This window comes from Gadus chalcogrammus, chromosome 7 (assembly GCF_026213295.1).
Source record: "Gadus chalcogrammus isolate NIFS_2021 chromosome 7, NIFS_Gcha_1.0, whole genome shotgun sequence".
NCBI lineage: Eukaryota > Metazoa > Chordata > Actinopteri > Gadiformes > Gadidae > Gadus > Gadus chalcogrammus.
In genome coordinates this window covers 18,091,101-18,115,255 of record NC_079418.1, presented here as the reverse complement: position 1 = coordinate 18,115,255, position 24,155 = coordinate 18,091,101, and the positions used below count along the sequence as shown (strand labels likewise).

Below are 24,155 nucleotides of genomic sequence, written 5' to 3'. Positions count from 1 at the left end.
TCAAAGCACGCAATTGCCTCTGGGCTTCAGCATGTGCCAACGCAAATTGCTAGGGTCGCTGAGGCTGGCGTTGCACCTTCAGGGCTTCTCCCCGGAGTGAGTCCTCATGTGGCTCTTCAGGTGAGAGCTCTGTCCGAAGCACTTCATGCATTGGTCACACCTGTAGCGCTTCTCCCCGGAGTGAGTCTTCATGTGGATCTTCAGGTCGGAGCTATGACTGAAGCACCTCACGCAATGGTCACACCTGTAGGGCTTCTCCCTTGAGTGAGTCCTCATGTGGCACTTCAGGCTGGAGCACCGCCCGAAGCTCTTCATGCATTGGTCACACCTGTAGGGCTTCTCCCCGGAGTGAGTCCTCATGTGGATCTTCAGGTTGGAGCTCTTAGTGAAGCTCTTCACGCATTGGTCACACCTGTAGGGCTTCTCCCTGGAGTGAGTCCACATGTGAACCTTCAGATCGGAGCTCTGATTGAAGCGCTTCACACATTGCTCACAACTGTAGGGCTTCTCCCCGGAGTGAGTCCTCAGGTGGATCTTCAGGCTGCCTTTCATTTGGAAGCGCTTTGTGCATTGGTCGCACCCGTACGGCTTCTCGCCGGTGTGGGTACGCATGTGGATGGTCATATTGGTATTTTCTGGAAAAACCTCGCCAGACAACACACCGGGCCGGTCCTTGCCGCTGCCCCGATGCCCGGTCAGCTCCTCACGTTGGACCAGCTGCTCTCCACGCTCCAGGCTCTTTGCCACGCTGCGTTCTGCGGACAGCAAGCTCAGAGCCTCCGGTTCGAACGCGGTGAAGAGGTTGTCATGACCATCAACCGCCAGTGGTTCTTCCCCTTTTCCATAGACACTTAGGATCCGCAGCTCTCCGTTGTGACTTGACATGTGGGAAGAGCCAGAGGCGTCCACATGTAGACTATTCATGGTGGCGTCATGTTGTGTGCTGCAGTCACCAAAGTCAACGCAGTCTTCTGCAGAGGGAGAAAAGACAATGTAATTGTGTTAATTCATTTGCATGAAGCTATACAGTATGTATCCATTTGAGACATAGCACTGCTACTTCTCCCCCTTTTAAAGATGTGGGGAGGTCATAAAGACACAACCCAGGCTATCTGTTTTCCTATCACCCATTTTACCAAAACTGTAGTTATATTGGGAATTAGGGGTGTAACGGTACACTGTAGTCACTGTTCGGTTCATACCGCGGATCAGACATCACTGTTCGGTACAATGAAGGGAAAAGAAAAAACAAAAATGCAGAAGGCAGTTCTTTTTTTATTGTCTCAGGTTGTACCACCTAGGGCCCCATCTTGCATCCCGTGCAATTGACTTTCTACACTGACGCATGTCATTGCCAGTTTGCAACTGGCGCAGAGCGTTCTTTTCCGTCCACCGTCACGCGCCTGTAAATTAGGGAATGACTTGCACCCCAAGGGACGGTTCGGCAAAAGGAGGAGGCGTGTTCTGGTGCAAACGTTCTCTAGTGCTATTTTTTTGTTTCAGAAAACAATTGTGCCACCCAGGAAATACCTGGTTTAGAGTCAGTGGCGCGTTGTTCAGATGCTCTTTTAAGGGCGCATGCATAATGTTGCTTGTGCACACTTTGCTTCTCTCATCTACCTAGGCACTTGGGAAATTATTTGAACAGCTGATACAGCGGTAATAAGTTGTACTTTTAAATCAATGCATCTGCAAACACCGTGCAGCAAACACATATTGTCTTGACACAGACATTGTGTCAAAGCCCATAATTTTTAGGATTGATGAGTATTTGATCGTGAGAAAACATTGTTTTACCGCGAGCGAGTGTTAAAAAGATTGAATGAATGCGGGCGCGGGTGTGTATGTGTAAAAGAATGAATGAATGCGGGGGCGCGTGTGTGTATGTGTAAAATAATGAATGAAAGCGGGCGCGCGTATGTGCGTCGATCTGTTTGAACACACGTAACGCATAATACAGTCCATGGCAATGTATATTAACGGGGGGACACATGCATATTAGCAACACAAGTCGATAATGATAATGCATACAATACTGGTAAGCAACGATGTTGGTTACTGTATTGCGTATATCATTAAATAGAACCAGAGTTACCGCATATCATTTGTGTGTTAAGTTTTCTTTGCTGAAATTTATTTGAGGACTCAGTGTTTCTGAAGTTGTGGAAGAAAACGCTATTCCATGTGTGAATTAGCCCATATTATTTGGGCATAAACTAAGCCATTTGAAGTTTGAAATTCATGTCGTCATGCATCTGTCTCATCGGAGACTGCAAACGCGCTATCAAACTCGTCAGATTCAAATGCGCCCATTGCTCTTAAAGGGGATGGGAGATGGCGCTCTCATTGGTCTATTGCACGTTACACCCAAACCACACCTACGGGTAATTTGGCTACTTCAGACCAACCCTTTTCAGATTAGCGCCGGGCGCAAGAGTCAATCATGCGCCGGAAATATAGCAACATCGCCATAGAACCGCCCACAAAGCTACTTGCGCATTGCGCTTCTCACTTGCGCTTCAGACCGTTAAAATAGGGCCCCTAGTGTCATACAGTCTCTCCCCTGAGCTAGCTGCAACAGCCTGAACTGTGTAATCTAAGATGTAAACAATAAGTACCCCACATCACCTCCAGACTCCATCCGTAACTTGTAAACAAAATAAGACAATCAGTTATTTAACGGAAAATTCAGCATGTCTTATTCATGAAGGTGCAAAGTACACAGAATTTGCGCATTCCCACCGGAGGGTGCGGGTCGGTTCGGTGCGTCTTGGTGGAGTAGTGAAGGTGTGGATCGGCGCAGCTCAGTTATGGCTCACGTTTCCACCGCCGACAGTACCCTAATGGTTGGGGGGGGGGGGGTTAAACTGGATTGCGATAGCCGCGGCAGCTACGTTAGCGTTGTGACCTCATAGCTGCCGGACACATTGTAGTCTGCTAATAAATCCAAGGAAAAAGAAGAACACGCACAATGTACAAAGAGCAACAATGTAGGACGTCCAAGGCGGACGGCAAACTTTTGTACAACATTTCCTTCAATAAACGAAGCCTTCGCCGTTGTCCAGAAATACCTCGCGGATAACGTGTTTGTTTATTATCCCCCTGACTCATGGAAATGCGATTCTGGTTCAATACTAATACATGTATCGTTACACCCATGTCAATCATTCTACTATAAACTTTATAAGTAGTCCTTGTGTTTTAGCAGGGCTCTGGTCATGATGCGCTTTCAAAAGAGGACCAGGCTTTTTAGCGCAGGTAGAAACGAGTACATTCTCAGTTGATCGAGGTCGTTTTCTTGCATAAATGCAATATGTATTACTAACCTACAGCGGGCATGCCTCCACCAATATCCTCTTCATCCTTGATTAAAATGGTGTCTGTGGTCTGCTGCTTTCCACATAAAGGGAACACACATAAGACAAATTCTTTCATTAGCACAGAATAGTTGTCAATCCCCGCTAACGACAGATTGAATCATAAAGGTGTGTGCTTTCTATGGGTGTGTGCTGGAGTTGTAGCAGAGCTCTTTTGGATGGTGAATGAGAAGATGATTTCCAACCTGCATAGTCAGCTCCTCTTGGCGGACCAGCTGCTCGCCGCACTCAAGCCCCTTGTCCACGCTGTGGTCTGCAGACAGCGAGTTCTTGGCCTCCCGTTTGGACGCGGTAAAGAGTGTGTCATAGCCGTCGAGCGCCAGTGGGCCCTCCCCTTTTCCATAGACGCTCAGGATCCTCAGCTCCTCGCTGTGACTGGACATGTGGGAGGAGCCAGGGGCGTAAAGACTCTCTGAGGTGGTGTCGCGCTGTGTGCTGCGGTCTCCAAAGACATCGCAGTGTTCTGAAGAGAGGGGGGAAAATGACAGAAAGTGACTGTTTTGCAGAAAAGGAGACAAGAAAGAAACTATTTAAATCTATGCAACATTGACACAGAGGGTTCAAAATGTGTACTAGTGCAGACACAGATTCAGAGTTTGGGAGCCCCCCTCCCTCAACTGAAAGCTCAAGCGGTTGACCAGGTTGAGGACACTGAACGAACACCAGCGCAAAATGATCTGAACATGACAAGCACAATTATTCTATTCTGGCAACAAGCGACAACGTGTCATTCCCTGCTGATCAGCTAAAATGTATACTTTTGAATGAATTGATGTTTGAGATTATAAACCAGAAAAAAAAATCTGACTGGAAACTTTGAAATGCAACTACCAAGTTTGACTCGTGTTTCATAAAGGCTCTCTTCTTGATGCTTTTCAAAAGAGCACCAGGTAGAATCTAGCAGTCAGCCTAGAATCACATCCAAGACCATTCAAAGAGCAGGAAATGGGATTAACGTCATTATTCATTTTTTGAATCATCAACTTTTCCAATTACTTCAAATGTAACAACTAATAGTGCCCCCTGAACCGTCTTGTTATCCGGCTATCACAGCCGGGACACCAGTAACTCACCATCTCCCTGTGGTTTAGTCTGTGGTTTGCAGATGTTGGCTCGAGCCAGGGTAAAACGACTTGCCGCACACGATGGATTTGATCTCGTTTGAAGCCGCAAAGAAAACAGCTCACTCCTCATCACCTTCATCCTCTTCCTCAGCGCTTCGTTTTCTTTCAGGCTCCGAGTTATTTGTAATCGAAGGGTAGCCGAGCCTTCCGAGAACAGTTGGCTAATTTCAGATACGGCAGCTTTCGCAAGTATGTCCATTATGGACGAAAGCTGTTCTTCCAAAGTTTTTCCGCACGGTGACATGTTTATTAACATACTTTACTCTGTTGTGGATAAAGACCCAACAAAATACGAGCGGTCGAGAAGGACTAAGTTTGAAAGATTAAGGCTTTATTACCACTTGCATATGGTAACAACAAAACCTGAAATGGTTTACAAAGAACTCCTGAACATCCATCAGTTATCGACTTAGCATTTAAAGTAACTCCGTTTACATTTAAATAATATTTTGCTATTTTCGCCTATTTCAAGAAGTGCTGTTATTCCCGTGCCACGAAGGGCAGGAGCAGGCTGTCATTTGTTGTTTGCTACATTAGCCTGTTTAGCAAACCGGCTTGAAAACAAACATTTACATTGAATTGCATGCCCAACAATACCATGCAATGCATAAATTGGTGACCAGATTAAAGCAGAAATGTAATTAAGTGTTTAAGAGCATTCAAAATCGACATTAACGACCAATGTGGTACCAATGCAAAGAATATATACAGCTCAACTAATTTACTACGGGCGCAGCCATCTTTGTTTCAGCGCGTCATCCGGTAAACCCAACCCCCTCGGGAACAGTGCATACTTTCGCAATCCACCGGGGCTCAGCGACCAAGCCTGGTATTGCAGCTGTTTAAGCGGCCTGTAGACGCGTCCGTCGATTCAAGGTGCCCGGAGGTAGTTATCTCCGTTCACTCCAATACAAGGGGCCCAGAGGTAGTTAACTCAGTTCACTCCAATACAAGGGGCCCAGAGGTAGTTAGCCTATCTCCGTTCACTCCCATACAAGGGGCCCAGAGGTAGTTATCTCCGTTCACTCCCATACAAGGGGCCGAGGTAGTTATCTCCGTTCACTCCAATACAAGTGGGGAACAGGAATGTGTCTCCGCTAAAAATGTCTGTATATCAATCAAAGGCTCATAATTTTCTCTATACCATGTACTAATAAAATGTAACTTTTCTCTTTTCAAAACGCCACCTCAAGCGTTTTATTAGCCGTTTTATTTATTTATTATTTTGCAGGAGAAGGAGGGGCCGCTGAAAGGAGTCGTGAGACAAATGTTGTTTCGGCCTAGCATCCGAAAGGGCTCGGCTTTGACGTTGGCGTCTGATTGTTTTGAGGCATATCGCTGAGGGATCTTGGGTTACAGACAGACAGACAGACAGACAGACAGACAGACAGACAGACAGACAGACAGACAGACAGACAGACAGACAGACAGACAGACAGACAGACAGACAGACAGACAGACAGACAGACAGACAGACAGACAGACAGACAGACAGACAGACAGACAGACAGACAGACAGACAGACAGACAGACAGACAGACAGACAGACAGACAGACAGACAGACAGACAGACAGACAGACAGACAGACAGACAGACAGACAGACAGACAGACAGACAGACAGACAGACAGACAGACAGACAGACAGACAGACAGACAGACAGACAGACAGACAGACAGACAGACAGACAGACAGACAGACAGACAGACAGACAGACAGACAGACAGACAGACAGACAGACAGACAGACAGACAGACAGACAGACAGACAGACAGACAGACAGACAGACAGACAGACAGACAGACAGACAGACAGACAGACAGACAGACAGACAGACAGACAGACAGACAGACAGACAGACAGACAGACAGACAGACAGACAGACAGACAGACAGACAGACAGACAGACAGACAGACAGACAGACAGACAGACAGACAGACAGACAGACAGACAGACAGACAGACAGACAGACAGACAGACAGACAGACAGACAGACAGACAGACAGACAGACAGACAGACAGACAGACAGACAGACAGACAGACAGACAGACAGACAGACAGACAGACAGACAGACAGACAGACAGACAGACAGACAGACAGACAGACAGACAGACAGACAGACAGACAGACAGACAGACAGACAGACAGACAGACAGACAGACAGACAGACAGACAGACAGACAGACAGACAGACAGACAGACAGACAGACAGACAGACAGACAGACAGACAGACAGACAGACAGACAGACAGACAGACAGACAGACAGACAGACAGACAGACAGACAGACAGACAGACAGACAGACAGACAGACAGACAGACAGACAGACAGACAGACAGACAGACACAGACAGACAGACAGACAGACAGACAGACAGACAGACAGACAGACAGACAGACAGACAGACAGACAGACAGACAGACAGACAGACAGACAGACAGACAGACAGACAGACAGACAGACAGACAGACAGACAGACAGACATTATAACAAAAATTTTCGTTGAAAAACATTTTTTAATTCGTTTAATTATTATCTTGAAATTGAATTGAAATTTAACAAGAAGTAATTACTAACTGAACGTTAAAAAGTTTTTTCTGCTCCATCTACATGGATTAACGACTTCTTCCTCCTCCTCGACTGTATACAGCGCGCAGGCTATCATACTCCGCATACTCCGAGAATGTATCCCTGTGTCCCAAACGCTGGACACAGGGAGGCAGAGACGGGGTAAAAGGAAACAGGGTTTATTGGGACACGGGGTAGGAGACAAGCTGGGGCGAAGCAGTCAGGCAGGCGAGGGTTCGGCAACAGGGAGTCAGTCAGACAGGCAAAGACTCAGCGACAGGTGGGTAGTCAGGCAGGCAAGGGTTCAGCGTCAGGCAGGCAAGGACTCGACGACAGGCGGGTAGTCAGGCCGGTGTAAGTGCCATATTGGCTCGGCTACCAGATCGGCTCGGGGTCCGTCGTCTGCTGATTACGTCACACAATACGCTATCTACAGCAATAAGGTCTTTTATGGCTTAAATTAAAGAGCCTGTAATGATCTTTCATTTTGAACATAGACCATTCCCAACCTATCTGTATGGATAGTTTTCTTCTAAAAACAAAACATCCCTCGGAATCATCTTGGCAGTTAAGATAAGCCGTCCGTGTTGCCAGATTGGGCACGTTTTCAGCCTGATTTGGCTACTTTGAATCACGTTAGGCTGGAAAAACCGAAACTAGACAGACCTACTCGCGCTCACACATGTGCTCGCTGTGGTTGCTATGACGACAGCCAGAGCTACAGCACAAAACAGCCAATCACAACTGTCCCTTAGCAGCCAATCACAATGTAGCCTACGCCCATTCAAGCGTACAGCCAATGATATTGTGTAACGTAATCAGCAGACGACGGACCCCGAGCCGATCTGGTAGCCGAGCCAATATGGTACTTACACCGGCATGGGTTCGGCGACGGTTAGGCAGAGTACCGGACGGAGAACGAAGGGAGAGGGTTATCAAGAGAACGGGAACCCTGAACTGGGTCTAGAGAATGCTGGTAGGACCGATGCGAACTGGGTAGTTGTAAACGACGGTTGGATGGAGATCCCCGGCTGAAGTAGAAAGTGGAGATTGATGATTGAAAACAGGTGTGACGGAACAATTAGGTACAGTGGCGTCAAGTGGCCACTAGATGGGGGTGTTGGACGGCATAGCAGGACGCGGCGTGTCATTATAGGGTCAGTGCAAAATTTCCTATCATCTTGAGGGATTGGTGTGACGATAAGAGGGTTCAAGAAAGTAGTGGCTGATTAATGGCAATATTTCGATTTGTACAAGTTTCTATAGAAGTCCGAACTTCTATAGAAACTTGTACACCTTTGTTTCCTTTGTATTAACCCACGATGTGAAATTGGCTATAAGAATCATGTACACCCATTGCCTCATTGAGTGAATGCTCTGTCAATTTGCTGCCTATATCTTCCCATGATCATGCTCCAAATTTTAAAATTAATGTTTGGTTGTCCGAAGTGTCCAAAAAATAAGTGATTCATCATCACACAGAAATCAATTATTTACAATAAAAGAAAAGTGAATGAAAAGTTGGAAAGCGTCTATAATCGTGAATAAAAAATAACTACAGCAGACAAATTTAAACAAAAACAGGATAGAGGCGTAAATCAAAAGGTCCCATTGCCCGTGTCAAAGCCCCCCATTGCCTCTGTGCTTGAGCATGTGCCAACGCAAATTGCTAGGGTCACTGAGGCTGGCGTTGCACCTTCAGGGCTTCTCCCCGGAGTGAGTCCTCATGTGGCTCTTCAGAGTGGAGCTCTGACTGAAGCGCTTCACGCATTGGTTACACCTGTAGGGCTTCTCCCCGGAGTGAGTCCTCATGTGTGCCTTCAGGTGACTGCTCTGATTGAAGCGCTTCACGCATTGGTTACACCTGTAGGGCTTCTCCCCGGAGTGAGTCGTCATGTGGATCTTCAGGTGAGCGCTCGAAATGAAGCGCTTCACGCATTGGTTGCACCTGTAGGGCTTCTCCCCGGAGTGAGTCCTCATGTGGCTCTTCAGGTGAGAGCTCGTAATGAAGCGCTTCATGCATTGGTCACAACTGTAGGGCTTCTCCTCGGAGTGAGTCCTCATGTGGACCGTCAGGTTGGAACTCCTCATGAATCGCATCAAGCACTGGTTACACCTGTAGGGCTTCTCCCCGGAGTGAGTCTTCATGTGCCTCTTCAGGTGAGAGCTCCTATAGTAGCACTTCACGCATTGATCACACCTGTAGGGCTTCTCCCTGGAGTGAGTCGTCATGTGCCTCGTCAGGTGAAAGCTACTATAGTAGCACTTCACGCATTGATCACACCTGTAGGGCTTCTCCCTGGAGTGAGTCCTCCTCATGTGGCTGTTCAGGCTGTCTTTCAGTTTGTAGCTCATCGTGCACTGGTCGCACCCGTACGGCTTCTCGCTGGTGTGGGTACGCCTGTGGATGACCTTATTGGTTTTGTCGGGAAAACACTCGCCAGACAACACACCGGGCCGGTCCTTGCCGCCGCCCCGATGCCGAGTCAGCTCCTCACGGTGGACCAGCTGCTCGCTGCGCTCCAGGCTCTTTGCCACGCTGTGTTCCGCAGACAGCGGGCTCAGAGTCTCCAGTTTGAACACGGTGAAGATGTTGTCATGGCCTTCCAGTGCCAGTGGGCCCTCCCCTTTTCCGTGGACACTCAGGATCCTCAGCTCCCTGTCGTTACTTGACATGTGGGAGGAGCCAGGAGCGTCCACATGCAGACTATCCAAGGTGACGCTGGGTTGTGTGCTGCAGTCTCCAAAGTCATCGCAGTCTTCTGCAGAGGGAATAAAGGCAGAAAGTAATTGCCAGACCTGCAAACTCCTCAGAGGAAAAAAGGTGACATTGTCATGGGGGGATTTTTTTTTGATTGTGATATACAAATGACACTAGTCTGAGCGTGACTTAACAAAACTCAGCATACTTTATCAAAAATCAATGTCAAACATCCTTGAGGCTTATAAAAAATATTTTATTTACAATTTTTTTTTCTTTTTGTCTCTTGTGGGGTGTTCCACAAAGCCGGTTTTATCACATAACCGGGTAAGTTAACCCAGGGTTTGCTGTAACCCTAGGTTTTCCGTTCCAAAAGGATCACGGTATGTTAGTTGCTATAGCAGGGGTGCAAACACATCAGGGATGAAAAAGGTGACAAGGACCCAAACCCCCTCACGGAATATATATATATATATATATATATATATATATATATATATACACACACACACACACACACACACACACACACACACACACACACACAGTGTTGGGATAGATCACTTTCTACGTGAACTAGTTCAAAGTTCAGTTCACAAATTTTAAAATGAACTAGTTCAGTTCAGCGTTCATAATTCAAAGATTTGAACTAAGTTCACAGTTCCAAAAAATAAACTAGTTCATAGTTCTTTTTTTCAATATGTTGCTGTGAGCTATTATTTTTTTTCGGTATTTTGAACATCGAGCCCACTTCGTGATTTGTCTAGGATGAAATAGAGTGGTTGAATCAAGCATCGTAGCGAAATACAGTTTCTAGCGTGTTTTATTGTACATTTAGCGCATTTTGTAAATCCCATTGATTTCTGTTGGAAGACTCATTGCTCGTTGGCCGGAAGCGGAAAGGGAACTAGTTTCGTTGTAGTTCAAATTTGGTTGTGGTCTTTTCGCTCGGTTCAAGCCCTACTGTTGAGTCGGAGAACCGAGCGAAAAGACTACAACCAAACGTAAACAGCCCCCATTTCCGTTTCCGGCCAACAGGCAATGATTCTAGGAGGTATTCTAGTCCGCTGAGCTATGAGCCAGAGAGCTAACGTTATGGATTGTACATATTTATAATTCGAAATTCGTCTCAGCCTTTATACCACAGATACTCTAGGGTCTATAGCATATAACCGTGTTGTCTGATTACAGTTTGATTTATTTTTCACAATTTAACAGATCTCGTTTTGAAGAATAATCACCGCGCCATTCGTTTCAATGGGAATCGGGACGGTCTATAGTTTCAACATAAAGTGTATTGATATTTTTTAATTCGTCCCAGCCTTTACACCACAGACACTATAGGGTCTATAGCATATAACCGCATTTTCTGATTGCAGTTTAATCTAACAGTAAGCTGACAACACCGCAACTGCAAATTAACCACACAGATATAACCGGCAACCGGTCAAACAAATCATTAGCTCTCATTAGCACGTTAGCCTACGTTAGAAAGCCTGACGTTTTTGAAGCGTACCAACGTCACTCCTGTCTAGTACGGCATCAAGGCAGCTACAGACCCGAAGATGAAATGATTACACGGGTTGGCCAAACGAACAAGCTTGGAATAAATATTGATGACAGCTTGCGTTCGCCGATTACTTGGACGCCCCCCCCCCCCGAAATATTTTTATTGCAGATCTCCATGAATCACACAAATGACCTTTTTCGGAACAAAAACGGCGAATTTCGCCGAAAGGTGACAAGTTTGCATCACTGTATAGAAACATATGCTCTGAATCAAACCAGGTCATAGCAGGTAATGCGCAGGTTAAAGGTTGGGTATGGGATTTGCGAAACGCCAGATTTTGAAAATACACAACTCAAATGGTCCTACCCCCTCTCCTTCAACGCTGACTCTGACTCCACCCATTCCAAGTACCTGGACGCGCAATCATGCACGAGCGCGAACAGAGATGCGCGAGAGCGAGCCAGGCTAGCGTAGGTTTTCGTTTAACAACATGGCACTACATTCAGCTGTAAGTTGCACCCAGTACCGCGGGAAGTAGGGGTGCTGGGGGTGCTGCAACACCCCCTGTCCGAGGCCCTGTCTTATCACAGAAAACGATCATTTCTAAAAACTCCGGCCAAAGTGGAGATTTCTGAAAACGCCGATTATGTGTTGTCGTGTCAACGGGGAGAAACGGGATTTTAGGTTCTGAAGCGTCACATTATGCGCCCGCTGTACCGTATTGGTCTGAATATAAACACAAACCCCATTGTAAGACGACCTATATTTGGAAAAAAGATTTGAAGACCAGATCTTGTTTTTATGAATAAATAAATTGTATTCATTGAAATAATATACGAAAATAAAAAGGCATAGAATAATACACTGCATTGCCACTAAACAGTAGTGCAAATAGGCGGTACTGATGTGTACACCAAAGACTATTCCTGACACTCCTCCGCCCCGCTGTGTTCGCTCTGGCTGTGGTCGCTCCGAACTGTTTCGGCCCGTGGCAAAGCGAGTCATCCTCGCTGCTGTCCAAGGCATTTTGAGACGCAGCATTTATTTAATGCTCATATGACCTAGTGCTGAAAAAAGGTTAGATGAAAAAGTGTGAGGGTAGCGGTGGTGCGCTAAACTTGTTCTGTGAGCAGCTGGATGTGAACCATGGTGTGAAGGAAGTGAACACAACGATCGATTTTCAACTGTGCGCGCATGCACTGGTGTAATTGAGCTGCGCTGCTATATATCTTTTTTATCAATGTAACGAGTTGCGAGTCTAGTGCAGGCTGAGTTTTTTTTTTTAGCAGCCCCTGCTGAGAATACGTTCTCGCGGCTATGGTTGCACCAGATGTTATGCCGCGTTTCCACTGCAGGGTGCGGAACGGATCGGATCGCAAAGGTGCGGTAGGGAGGGGGCGGTATAGCCCAGCTCAGTTCCGAGGTCGCGTTTCCACTGCCGACAGTACCCTTGGTGGTAGGCCGGATGACGATCTCCGCGGCAGTTACGTAAACATCGTAAAAAACGTCTTCCTCCCCAAGAATGCAGACGAACGTCTCCACCTCCTTGTTCGCCCAAGCAAGCGTTTTACGGGACAAGTTAATTGTAAAGAATAATACCTCGAGGCTACTGTTCGTTTGTTTTTATCCCCGCGTCACCCGGAAGTGACGATTCTGTCGACCAATCAACGGAGGGGGGGTGTAGCTAGAATTTCACGGGACCCTTTCAGGCGTCTCGTCTCGTTTGCGGTACCCCAACGGAGGAGTCCCGAGAACGGAGCCGGAACGGGTACGGCAAAGTCCGGGTCACGCCCACTTTTGGCGGTGGAAACGCGACCCGACCCGCACCTTTGCGATCCGATCCGTTCCGCACCCTGCAGTGGAAACGCGCCATTATAAACATTAAACGGTCACATAAATCATTACTATTTTTAGAAAATGTATGTTTGTTTCATATAATTGTATTGGAAGTCCTGGTTTTCACTAGGGTTGCCACGGTGTGGACATTTTCACAACGAGTAATACACTCGTCTCAACACCGGAATTACCGAGTATAAACGGTATAAACTTTGAAACTAGGTCAACCGCCACACAAGCATCGATTTTTAGACCCTTCTCGTCCTTCAGTTACCGCCAACGTTCGAAAGCAGCGCCTAGGATTATTCTTGATTTCAGTTTTTCTCTTTCAGCGTTTTTATTATCAATTACTCTCTGAAAAAGAGTTTTCCTTCTCTTTGCTGGTGGTGGTGGTGGTGGTGGGGATGGTGGCGTCTTGTCTGCCATGGAAATTGTCTTCTACTACTAGGTCCAAATGTGGATTAACTAGTTCCAGTAGCTACCGCAGGATAACAACAAACAGGAGCTTGCTCTGGGTCACGAGCTCTGGGTCACGAGCTCTGGGTCACGAGTACTGCGCGCGCGGGGGAGGAGTGCAGTACGACCGTTTGATTGACGTACTTACTGTCCAATGCAACTCGGTGGCAATGGAAAAGATTGGCTGGAGTTTTTCGAGCCCTGCCCGTTCCACAGATGATTGACTTGTTTAATTTTCATGTCAGTACTTCTAACTCAGTGGCTGTAAGCGGGTTATGCTAAGGATTTCAAGTAATTTTGCAAAAATGGCCAAAAAAGCGAATTCCATACCCAACCTTTAAGTTTGAAACATTTAAACCCGCGTTCACCGCAGATTTCATGTTTTCACAATGGCATGCCCTTTTGATGAGAGAACTGCTGATATCGGAGCGCAAATTATACGTGCAATCCACCGGGAGCGATTGATAAGACCACGGCTCGACATCTTGGCATATCAAATGACTTTTTGCTGGAGTGGAGAGAGGCCTATAGATTCTCGTGCAAATCTTCAATATATTTAAATAGCCTTACATAGCCAACACTACCAATCGAGGACCTGGCCTCAGTTCACTCCAGACTATTTGCATAGCCCTCCGTTTTTTGCAAATGGTACTCTTATCTAGGCTATAATGTTGGAGATGCTGAGCACATCTCAGTCCTTTCAAATGACCCATCCAAGATTTGTATCGGCCTCCTATCATACAAAGATCAAACAATATATCATACAATATTGTCTGAGTACTATGCCGAGAGGCACTTACAACACAAAGTATAAAATAGTCCTAACGGACATGCATCCACTGGAGAATGTTTCATCGCTACACGCACTAATCCATCTTGATCTGTGAAGTTGATGAATTGTTATTTAGGTTTTCTACCCAGTTGCCAAAAAAAGAAACATTTGGAATAGTATGCACTGTGGCAAGCACATGGTTTGCATGTGTTACTTCGAAGGCAAAAAAAATCTAAAATACAAGAAAACACAAAAACCTACATTCAACCAGTGGGGTATGGCCCCTGTCTCTCTGAGGAGGTAGGTACCTCCAGGTACCCCCTCCATGCCAGGGCGCCCTGAATTTATGTTTATTAACAGCTCCTCCACCGGGGTCAAGACAATTTGAGGGCCAGATCCAGTCTGCCGACTGTCGGCCTTTTCACGATTTCACGAAAAAAATGGCTTATTTAAATTTGTACCAATACTATGGTGGGAAAAGCTTACCAGTTTGTATGTTTTTTTATACTTCATTTTTATACTTGATCCGCTGACCGCTTGGAAGCCATCGGAGTACATATTTTTTTAGAAGAAAGGGGTTATGTGGTAGGATCTTTAAGAATGCTTAACTGGGATATTTATATATATTCATGGCTCAAATATTAAGGATCATGCTTTTGACGTGTAACTAACGCATTTACGCGGTCAGCGATCCGCTGCCAGGCTTTGGTTCTCCGGGTTGCAGAGGCTTTAGCGTTCCCTTTTCTTGTGACAATGTCCTTCTACTCGTCATAGCTCTCCAGGAGAACCTGGAGTTCCATTTCATTGAAATAAGCGGCCCGTTTCGCCATTTCGATCAGGGTTTCCATGATCCATGCATCACGTCTTTTTAGGTTTGGCGTGGACGCGCACAACCCTGTGTTAACCAACCCTGAGTTGATTGAACTAATGCATAACCGCTGCTGTGGAACCGAAAACTCTGGGTTAGTCACTCGGCACAGGGTAAATCAACCTAGAGTTCAGCATTAACTCAGTGTTTGTTAAACCTCCGTTCGTGGAACACCCCTCAGGACGAGTGTTTCGCAAGCTCTCTTGCGTTGTTTGGCCGCATGCATGCGCATGGATGCGGATGCGGATGCGCATGCGGATGCGGACCAAATTGACTAAGAAAACGGCGATTGTCGCCGAAAAGCGACAAGTTTGCAGCTTTGAATTGTACTAATTGTACTAAATTAATAATTTGCACAAAGGGATACAGTATGTATCCATTTGAAACGATCATTCTGCGCTCGCATCCGCCGTGTTGATGAACAAATAAACCCCCTATATGAAATGTGTATTACTAACCTACAGCAGGCATGCCTCCACCAATATCCTCTTCATCCTTGGTTAAAACGGTGTCTGGGGTCTGCTGCTTTCCACATAAAGAAGGAAACACACAAGAAATAATCTTTCATTAGCACAAAATAGTTGTCAATCCCCGCTAACGACACATTGAATCATAAAGGTGGGTGCTTTCTATGGGTGTGTGCTGGAGTTGTAGCAGAGGAAGCCTCTCTTTTGGATGGTGAATGAGAAGATGATTTCCAACCTGCCCAGTCAGCTCCTCACGGCGGACCAGCTGCTCGCCGCGCTCCAGGCTCTTGACCACGCCGTGTTCCGTGGACAGCGAGCTCAGAGCCTCTGGTTCGGACGCAGTGAAGAGGGTGTCATGGCCGTGCAGCACCAGTGGGCCCCCCCCTTTTCCGTGGACGCTCAGGATCCTCAGCTCCTCGTTGTGAGTGGACTTGTGGGAGGAGCCAGGGGCGTCCACATGCAGACGATCTGAGGGGTCGCCGCGCGGTGTGCTGCGGTCTCCAAAGTCATCGCAGTGTTCTGCAGAGGGGAAAAAATGACATTATTTGCAGAAAAGGAGTCAATAAAGAAACTATTTAAATGTATGTAACACAGAGGGTTCAAAATGTATACTAGTGCAGACACAGATTCCCTCAACTCAAAGCTCAAGTGGTTGACCAGGTGGAGGACACTGAACGAACACCAGCGCAAAATGATACGAGCATAACATGACATGCAAGACAAGCGTAATTATTCTATTTTGGCAATAACAAGCGACAACGTGTCATTCCCTGTAAGCTGATCAGCTAACATTTATAGGTTTTGAATGAATCGATGTTTGAGATTATGAACCAGCTCATGTGGCATCTGTCTGGAAACCATTTTCGGGTCTTGACAGTTTCCATCTTTGAAATGCAACTTCCAAGTTTGACTCGTGTTTCATCAAGGCCCTGGTCTTCATGCTTTTCAAAAGAGCACCAGGTAGAAACTAGCAGTCAGCCTAGAATCCATGTGTGCTGTAACATGAGTGGAATTTCCAACCGCCTTGTGTTTCGGGCCGGATGACTGAGGAATACATTACATCCAAGACCATTCAAAGAGCAGGAAATGGGACTAACGTCATTATACATTGTTCATTTTGAATCATCAACTTTTCCCAATTACTCCAAATGAAACAACTAATAGTGACCCCTGAAACCCTGGACCGTCTTGTTTTCCACCCATCACGGCCCGGGACACAACTCACCATCTCCCACCAAAACGATTTGCCGCACAGGATGCATTTGATCTCGTTTGAATCCGCAAAGAAAACAGCGTACTCCTCATCACCTTCATCCTCAGCGCTTGGTTTTCTTTCAGGCTCTGAGTTATTTGTAATCGAAGGGTAGCCGAGCCTTCCGAGAACAATTGGCTAATTTCAGATACGGCAGCTTTCGCAAGTACGTCCATTATGGACGAAAGCTGTTCTTCCAAAGTTGAGCCGCAGGGCGACATGTTTATCAACATATTTTACCCTGTTGTGGATAAAAAATTAAAAAATCGAATACTGTAACAAAATACGAGAGGTCGAGAAGGACTAGGTTTGAAAGATTAAGGCTTTATTACCACTTGCATAAGCTAACAACAAAACCTGAAATGGTTTGCAAACTCCCAGGCGCAGGAATCTTCTTCCCGGGAACAGTCTGGAACAGAGCTATAGAGCTACAATCGTGAATAAAAAATAACTAGAACAGACAAATTTAAACAAAAACAGGATAGAGGTGTGAATTAAAAGGTCCCATTGCCCGTGTCAAAGCACCCCATTGCCTCTGTGCTTGAGCATGTGCCAACGCAAATTGCTAGGGTCACTGAGGCTGGTGTTGCACCTTCAGGGCTTCTCCCCGGAGTGAGTCCTCCTCATGTGGACCGTCAGGTTTGAACTCGTACTGAAGCGCTTCACGCATTGGTTACACCAGTAGGGCTTCTCCCCGGAGTGAGTCCTCATGTGGACCGTCAGGTGGGAACTCGTACTGAAGCGCTTCACGCATTGGTTACACCTGTAGGGCTTCTCCCCGGAGTGAGTCCTCATGTGGACCTTCAGGTTGGAGCTCCTCATAAAGCGCTTCACGCATTGGTTACACCTGTAGGGCTTCTCCCCGGAGTGAGTCCTCCTCATGTGGACCGTCAGGTGGGAACTCGTACTGAAGCGCTTCACGCATTGGTTACACCTGTAGGGCTTCTCCTCGGAGTGAGTCCTCATGTGGCCCGTCAGGTGGGAGCTCTGGCTGAAGCGCTTCACGCATTGGTTACACCTGTAGGGCTTCTCCCCGGAGTGAGTCCTCATGTGGACCGTCAGGTTGGAACTCGTACTGAAGCGCTTCACGCATTGGTTACACCTGTAGGGCTTCTCCCCGGAGTGAGTTCTCATGTGGATCTTCAGGTGAGAGCTCACAATGAAGCGCTTCACGCATTGGTTACACCTGTAGGGCTTCTCCTCGGAGTGAGTCCTCATGTGGACCTTCAGGTTGGAGCTCCTCATAAAGCGCTTCACGCATTGATCACACCTGTAGGGCTTCTCCCCGGAGTGAGTCCTCCTCATGTGGCTCTTCAGGCTGTCTTTCCGTTTGAAGCGCTCCGTGCACTGGTCGCACCCGTACGGCTTCTCGCCGGTGTGGGTACGCCTGTGGATGACCATATTGTTTTTTTCGGGAAAACACTCGCCAGACAACACAGCGGGCCGGTCCTTACCGCCGCCCTGATGCCCAGTCAGCTCCTCACGGTGGACCAGCTGCTCGCCGCGCTCCAGGCTCTTTGCCCCGCTGTGTTCCGCAGACAGCGAGCTCAGAGTCTCCAGTTTGAACACTGTGAAGAGGTTGTCATGGCCGTCCACCGCCAGTGGGTACTCCCCTTTTCCGTGGACACTCAGGATCCGCAGCTCCTCGCTGTTACTGGACATGTGGGAGGAGCCAGGGGCGTCCACATGCAGAGTATCCAAGGTGGCGCCGTGTTGTGTGCTGCAGTCTCCAAACTCATCGCAGTCTTCTGCAGTGGGAATAAAGGCAGGAAGTAATTGTACTAAATTAATAATTTGCACAAAGGGATACAGTATGTATCCATTTGAGACGTAGCACCGCTACGTCTCCCCCTTTTAAAGATGTGGGGATGTCATGAAGACAAAACCCAGACGAGCTGTTGTTTTCTATCCCCTGTTTTACCAATACTGTAGTTATATTGGGAATCAGAGCTGATCTGAGCATTCCTGACACCTGTCTGCTATGAAGAAGATGTAAATCATTCTACTATAACTGTACAAGTAGTCCTTGTGTTTTAGCGGGGCTCTGGTCATAATGCACTTTCAAAAGAGGACCAGGCATTTAAAGGTTGGGTATGGCATTTGCGAAACGCCAGCAGATTTTGAAAATAAACAACTCAAATGGTCCTACCCCCTCTCCTTCAACGCTGACTCTGACTCCACCAATTCCAAGTACATGGACGCGCAATCATGCACGAGTGAACACAGATGCGCGAGAGCGAGCCATTAGCTAGCTCCAGTAGCTACCGCAGGATAACAACATACAGAAGCTTGCTCTGGGTCACGAGCTTTGAGTACGTGCACGAAGGGGTCGCGCGGGGAGAGGGGGAGTGCAGTGCGACCGTTTGATTGACGTACTTACTGTCCAATGCAGCTCGGTGGCTCTGGAAATCATTGGCTGGAGTTTTTCGAGCCCTGCCCGTTCCACAGATGATTGACTCGTTTAATTTTCATGTCAGTACTTCTAACTCAGTGGCTGTAAGTGGGTTATGATAAGGATTTCAAGTAATTTTGCAAAAATGGCCAAAAAAGCGAATTCCATACCCAACCTTTAAGTGCAAGCATGATTAGTAGAAGTAACCACACAGAGATAACCATGGCAACCGGTCAAACAAATTTTATTTTTATGATCATTCTGCGCTCGCATCAGCCGTGTTGATGAACAAATAAACCCCCTATATGCAATGTGTATTACTAACCTACAGCGGGCATGCCTCCACCAATATCCTCTTCATCCTTGGTTAAAATGGTGTCTGGGGTCTGCTGCTTTCCACAGAAAGGAAACACACACAAGACATAATCTTTCATTAGCACAAAATAGTTGTCAATCCCCGCTAACGACACATTGCATCATAAAGGTGTGTGCTTTCTATGGGTGTGTGCTAGAGTTGTAGCAGAGGAAGCCTCTCTTCTGGATGGTGAATGAGAAGATGATTTCCAACCTGCCCAGTCAGCTCCTCGCGGCGGACCAGCTGCTCGCCGCGCTCCAGGCTCTTTCCCACGCTGTGTACCGCGGGCAGCGAGCTCAGAGCCTCCGGTTTGAACGCGGTGAAGAGGTTGTCATGGCCGTCCCCCGTCAGTGGGCCCTCCCCATTTCCATAGACGCTCAGGATCCGCAGCTCCCTGTTGTGACTTGACATGTGGGAGGAGCCAGGAGCGTCCACATGCAGATTATCCAAGGTGGCGCCGTGTTGTGTGCTGCAGTCTCCAAAGTCATCGCAGTATTCTACAGAGGGAAAGAATGACAGAATGTAATTGTGTTAATTCATTATTTGCACAGTGTTTTTTTGGTGTAAATGTAACACCTGATGTGTTGTTGTAAAAACCTACATTTGCATATTGTCAATTGTATTTATTCATTTTAATTATTTTTCTCTATAAACCCAATTCTCACGGGTTGGTTCGACCTGGAAAATAAAACGAACAAAGACCTCTGGTCTCGTGTGTACTACTTGGGAGCTACACATAATGTTTTTAAGTTTCTTGAAGTTGGAATCATGGCTGAAGGAGGAGACGACAGCGCTCAAGACATCCATTAGCCTTCTAGGAATGTGCATTTCTGGCAAAATTACTATTCAATATTCGAAAATCAAGACCCCCCCCCCCCACACACACGCCCGCAACTCGGATACACACACACACAATGACAGAGAGAGAGGCTTTTATGATTTGTATGAAATCAATCTGTTTATTTCAACAACTGCCCGTCAACATTCAACATCAAAATTATTTCAACGTGGGCTTAGGCAGATAGGCCTACATGCGCCGAAAACAGATTGCTATTTATTTATTTATTTATTTTACTGAACACAGCCAGCATGACGGTGAACTTTTTTTTTTTCTACAATTTATTTGTTACCAGCAGTCGTAGTTTTGATCAGCAGAGAAGTCGTTTTTTTTACCTTCCTTGACAGCGGTCATTATATGCTTAGCAACGGTGAATTATTAAAAAATTATTCACCACCAGAAGTTGTGACGGCCCATGCAAGTGAACAGAGCGTTCAACAGCATTGAGAAGAGCCGTGTAATAAATAACTATAGTCATATTATATTATTGATATTCTACGCGAGTCTGACTATTCGACGATCGTTGCCCATCCCTACCTACTAAGAGGACTAAGTCTGAAGTAGGGGCATATTTTGGGTGTTTAAAAATACCGCGATAATACCGAAAACCGGGATAATTTTGGCCACAATAACCGTGAGGTTAAATTTTCATACCGTTACATCCCTAGACACAACCCATGGTATCTGTTTTCCTATCACCTGTTTTAACAAAACTGTAGTTATATTGGGAATAATATTATTAGGGATGTAACGGCACAATGAAGTCACGGATCGGTTCATACCTCGGTGCAGACATCACGTCTCGGTACGAGTTCGGTACAATGAAGGGAAAAGAAAAAACAATAATGCAGAAGGCAACTATTTTTTATTGTCTCAGGTTGTACCACCTAGTGTCATACAGTCTCTCCCCTGAACTAGCTGCAACAGCTTGAACTGTGTAATCTAAGATTTAAACAGTAAACAATAAGTACTACACTTAACCTCCAGACTCCAGACTCAGTTATAAAACAGAAAATTCTGAATGTCTTATTTATGAAACTGCAAAGTAAACAGAAATTGCGCATTTCCACCAGAGGGTGGAAATGCTACCGAATCACTACCGTGACATCCGTAGTGATTCGGTTCAATACGAAAACATGTATCGGTACACCCCTATTGGGAATCAGAGCTGATCTCAACATTCCTGACACCCGTCTGCCATGAAGAACATGTCAATAATTCTACTACAACCTGTATAATTAGTCCTTGTTTTTTTAGCAGCAGAGTACATTCTCAGTTGATCCAGGTCGTTTATTTGCTTGCTTTATATGCAATATGTATTACTAACCTACAGCAGGCATGCCTCCACCAATATCCTCTTCATCTTTGATTAAAATGGTGTCTGGGGTCTGTTGCTTTTCACATAAAGAAGGAAACACACACAAGACATATTCTTTCATTAGCACAGAATAGTTGTCAATACCCGCTAACGACACATTGAATCATAAAGGTGTGTGCTTTCTATGGGTGTGTGCTAGAGTTGTAGCAGAGGACGCCTCTCTTTTGGATGGTGAATGAGAAGATGATTTCCAACCTGCCCAGTCAGCTCCTCGCGGCGCACCAGCTGCTCGCCGCGCTCCAGGCTCTTGACCACGCTGTGGTCTGCAGACAGCGAGTTCTTGGCGTCCCGTTCAGACGCGGTGAAGAGTGTGTCATGGCCGTCCAGCACCAGTGGGCCCTCCCCTTTTCCGTGGACACTCAGGATCCTCAGCTGCTCGCTGTGACTGGACATGTGGGAGGAGCCAGGGGCGTAAAGACTCTCTGAGGTGGTGTCGCGCTGTGTGCTGCGGTCTCCAAAGTCATCGCAGTTTTCTGCAGAGGGGAAAAAATGACAGAAAGTGATTGTTTTGAAACATTATTTGAAGAAAAGGAGACAATAAAGAAACTATTTAAATGTATGTAACACAGAGGGTTCAAAATGTGTACTAGTGCAGACACAGATTCCCTCAACTCAAAGCTCAAGCGGTTGACCAGGTGGAGGACACTGAACGAACACCAGCGCAAAATGATACGAGCATAACATGACATTCAAGACAAGCGTAATTAATCTATTCTGGCAATAACAAGCGACAACGCGTCATTCCCTGTAAGCTGATCAGCTAACATTTATAGGTTTTGAATGAATCGATGTTTGAGATTATTAACCAGCTCATGTGGCATTCGTCTGGAAACCATTTTCGGCTCTTGACAGTTTCCATCTTTGAAATGCAACTTCCAAGTTTGACTCGAGTTTCATCAAGGCCCTGGTGTTCATGCTTTTCAAAAGAGCACCAGGTAGAAACTAGCAGTCAGCCTAGAATCCATGTGTGCTGTAACATGAGTGGAATTTCCAACCGCCCCCTTGTGTCTCGGGCCGGATGACTGAGGAATACTTTTCACCCAAGACCATTCAAAGAGCAGGAAATGGGACTATTATTCATTGTTCATTTTGAATCATCAACTTTTCCCAATTACTTCAAATGTAACAACTAATAGTGACCCCTGAAACCCTGGACCGTCTTGTTTTCCACCCATCACGGCCCGGGACACAACTCACCATCTCCCTGTGGTTTAGTCTGTGGTTTGCAGATGTTGGCTCGAGCCAGGGTAAAACGACTTGCCGCACACGATGCATTTGATCTCGTTTGAATCCGCAAAGAAAACAGCTCACTCCTCATCACCTTCATCCTCATCCTCAGCGCTTGGTTTTCTTTCATGCTCCGAGTTAATTGCAAGCGAATCGTAGCCGAGCCTTCCAAGAGCAGTTGGCTAATCTCAGATACAGCACCTTTCGCAAGTACATCCATTATGGACGAAAGCTGTTCTTCCAAAGTTGGGCCGCACGGTGACATGTTTATTAACAAATGTATACTGTTGTGGATAAAAACCCACAATAGAATACAAAATACGAGCGGTCGAAAGGTACTTCCCTTTCCTATGGAGATGACCCGGAAGTGCTTGGAGGAAAGGTGGTTCGAATTCTAAAAATGCTTAGGTGAGGAGCCTCAATGCTTTCTTTAACCCTCCTTTAGCAAAGGTTCCTCAATATGCTTCCTTTACGAAAGGAGATAGAGTGGCGAAGTCACGCCTCTTCCGGTAGAGCTCATGGGACCTATGAGATCGAAAAATATGAATGGGTGTCAATGGAGAGAAAATAATTATTTTCTGGTCCCTTTATATGCCCTGGATTACACATATGTTGTTTGTGGATTTAAATGATAATTTTTCATGCAAAGAAAACTAAAAATGTTCGTGAAGAAGTTTGATAATTTTAGATTTTACGTGAGGCCGCTTTGTGAACTACAGCTCTTCGCTGCTCTCGACGCATGATACGTCACCACACCCGCACTTGGAACTCGGCACCGTAGTGCCGAGTTCGTAATATGTAAGCCGTAATATCAGGGACGCGGGAAGTCAGTCCGAGTGGGGGGTGCTGAGAGAGAGTCTATATAATGACGTCATAATAAATGCTGCGCAACATCCAATGTTTACAGAGACGATATGACGGGTGACGTCACATTTAGGGCTCCGCTCTGATAAACACTTACTGGTGTGTAAAAATACTAACTCTGCCAACTAGCCACTGTTATTCGAAATGGTTAGCAAGTAAACAATGT

General features: G+C 46.3%; 1 protein-coding gene across 1 annotated transcript in view; it reads right to left on the bottom strand.

The window, feature by feature from the left end:
• LOC130386032 (uncharacterized) overlaps positions 1-24,155 on the bottom strand; it is a 36,207-nt gene continuing 12,052 nt past the window's right edge. Inside the window, 14 exon segments of the mRNA XM_056594818.1 lie at positions 1-971; positions 3,327-3,390; positions 3,563-3,840; positions 4,451-4,758; positions 7,173-7,210; positions 9,144-9,835; positions 15,957-16,202; positions 16,982-17,056; positions 17,532-18,683; positions 19,653-19,716; positions 19,896-20,179; positions 21,848-21,914; positions 22,094-22,371; positions 23,096-23,519. Of these exon segments, the coding sequence (XP_056450793.1) occupies positions 1-971; positions 3,327-3,390; positions 3,563-3,840; positions 4,451-4,758; positions 7,173-7,210; positions 9,144-9,835; positions 15,957-16,202; positions 16,982-17,056; positions 17,532-18,683; positions 19,653-19,716; positions 19,896-20,179; positions 21,848-21,914; positions 22,094-22,371; positions 23,096-23,519 (4,941 nt within the window).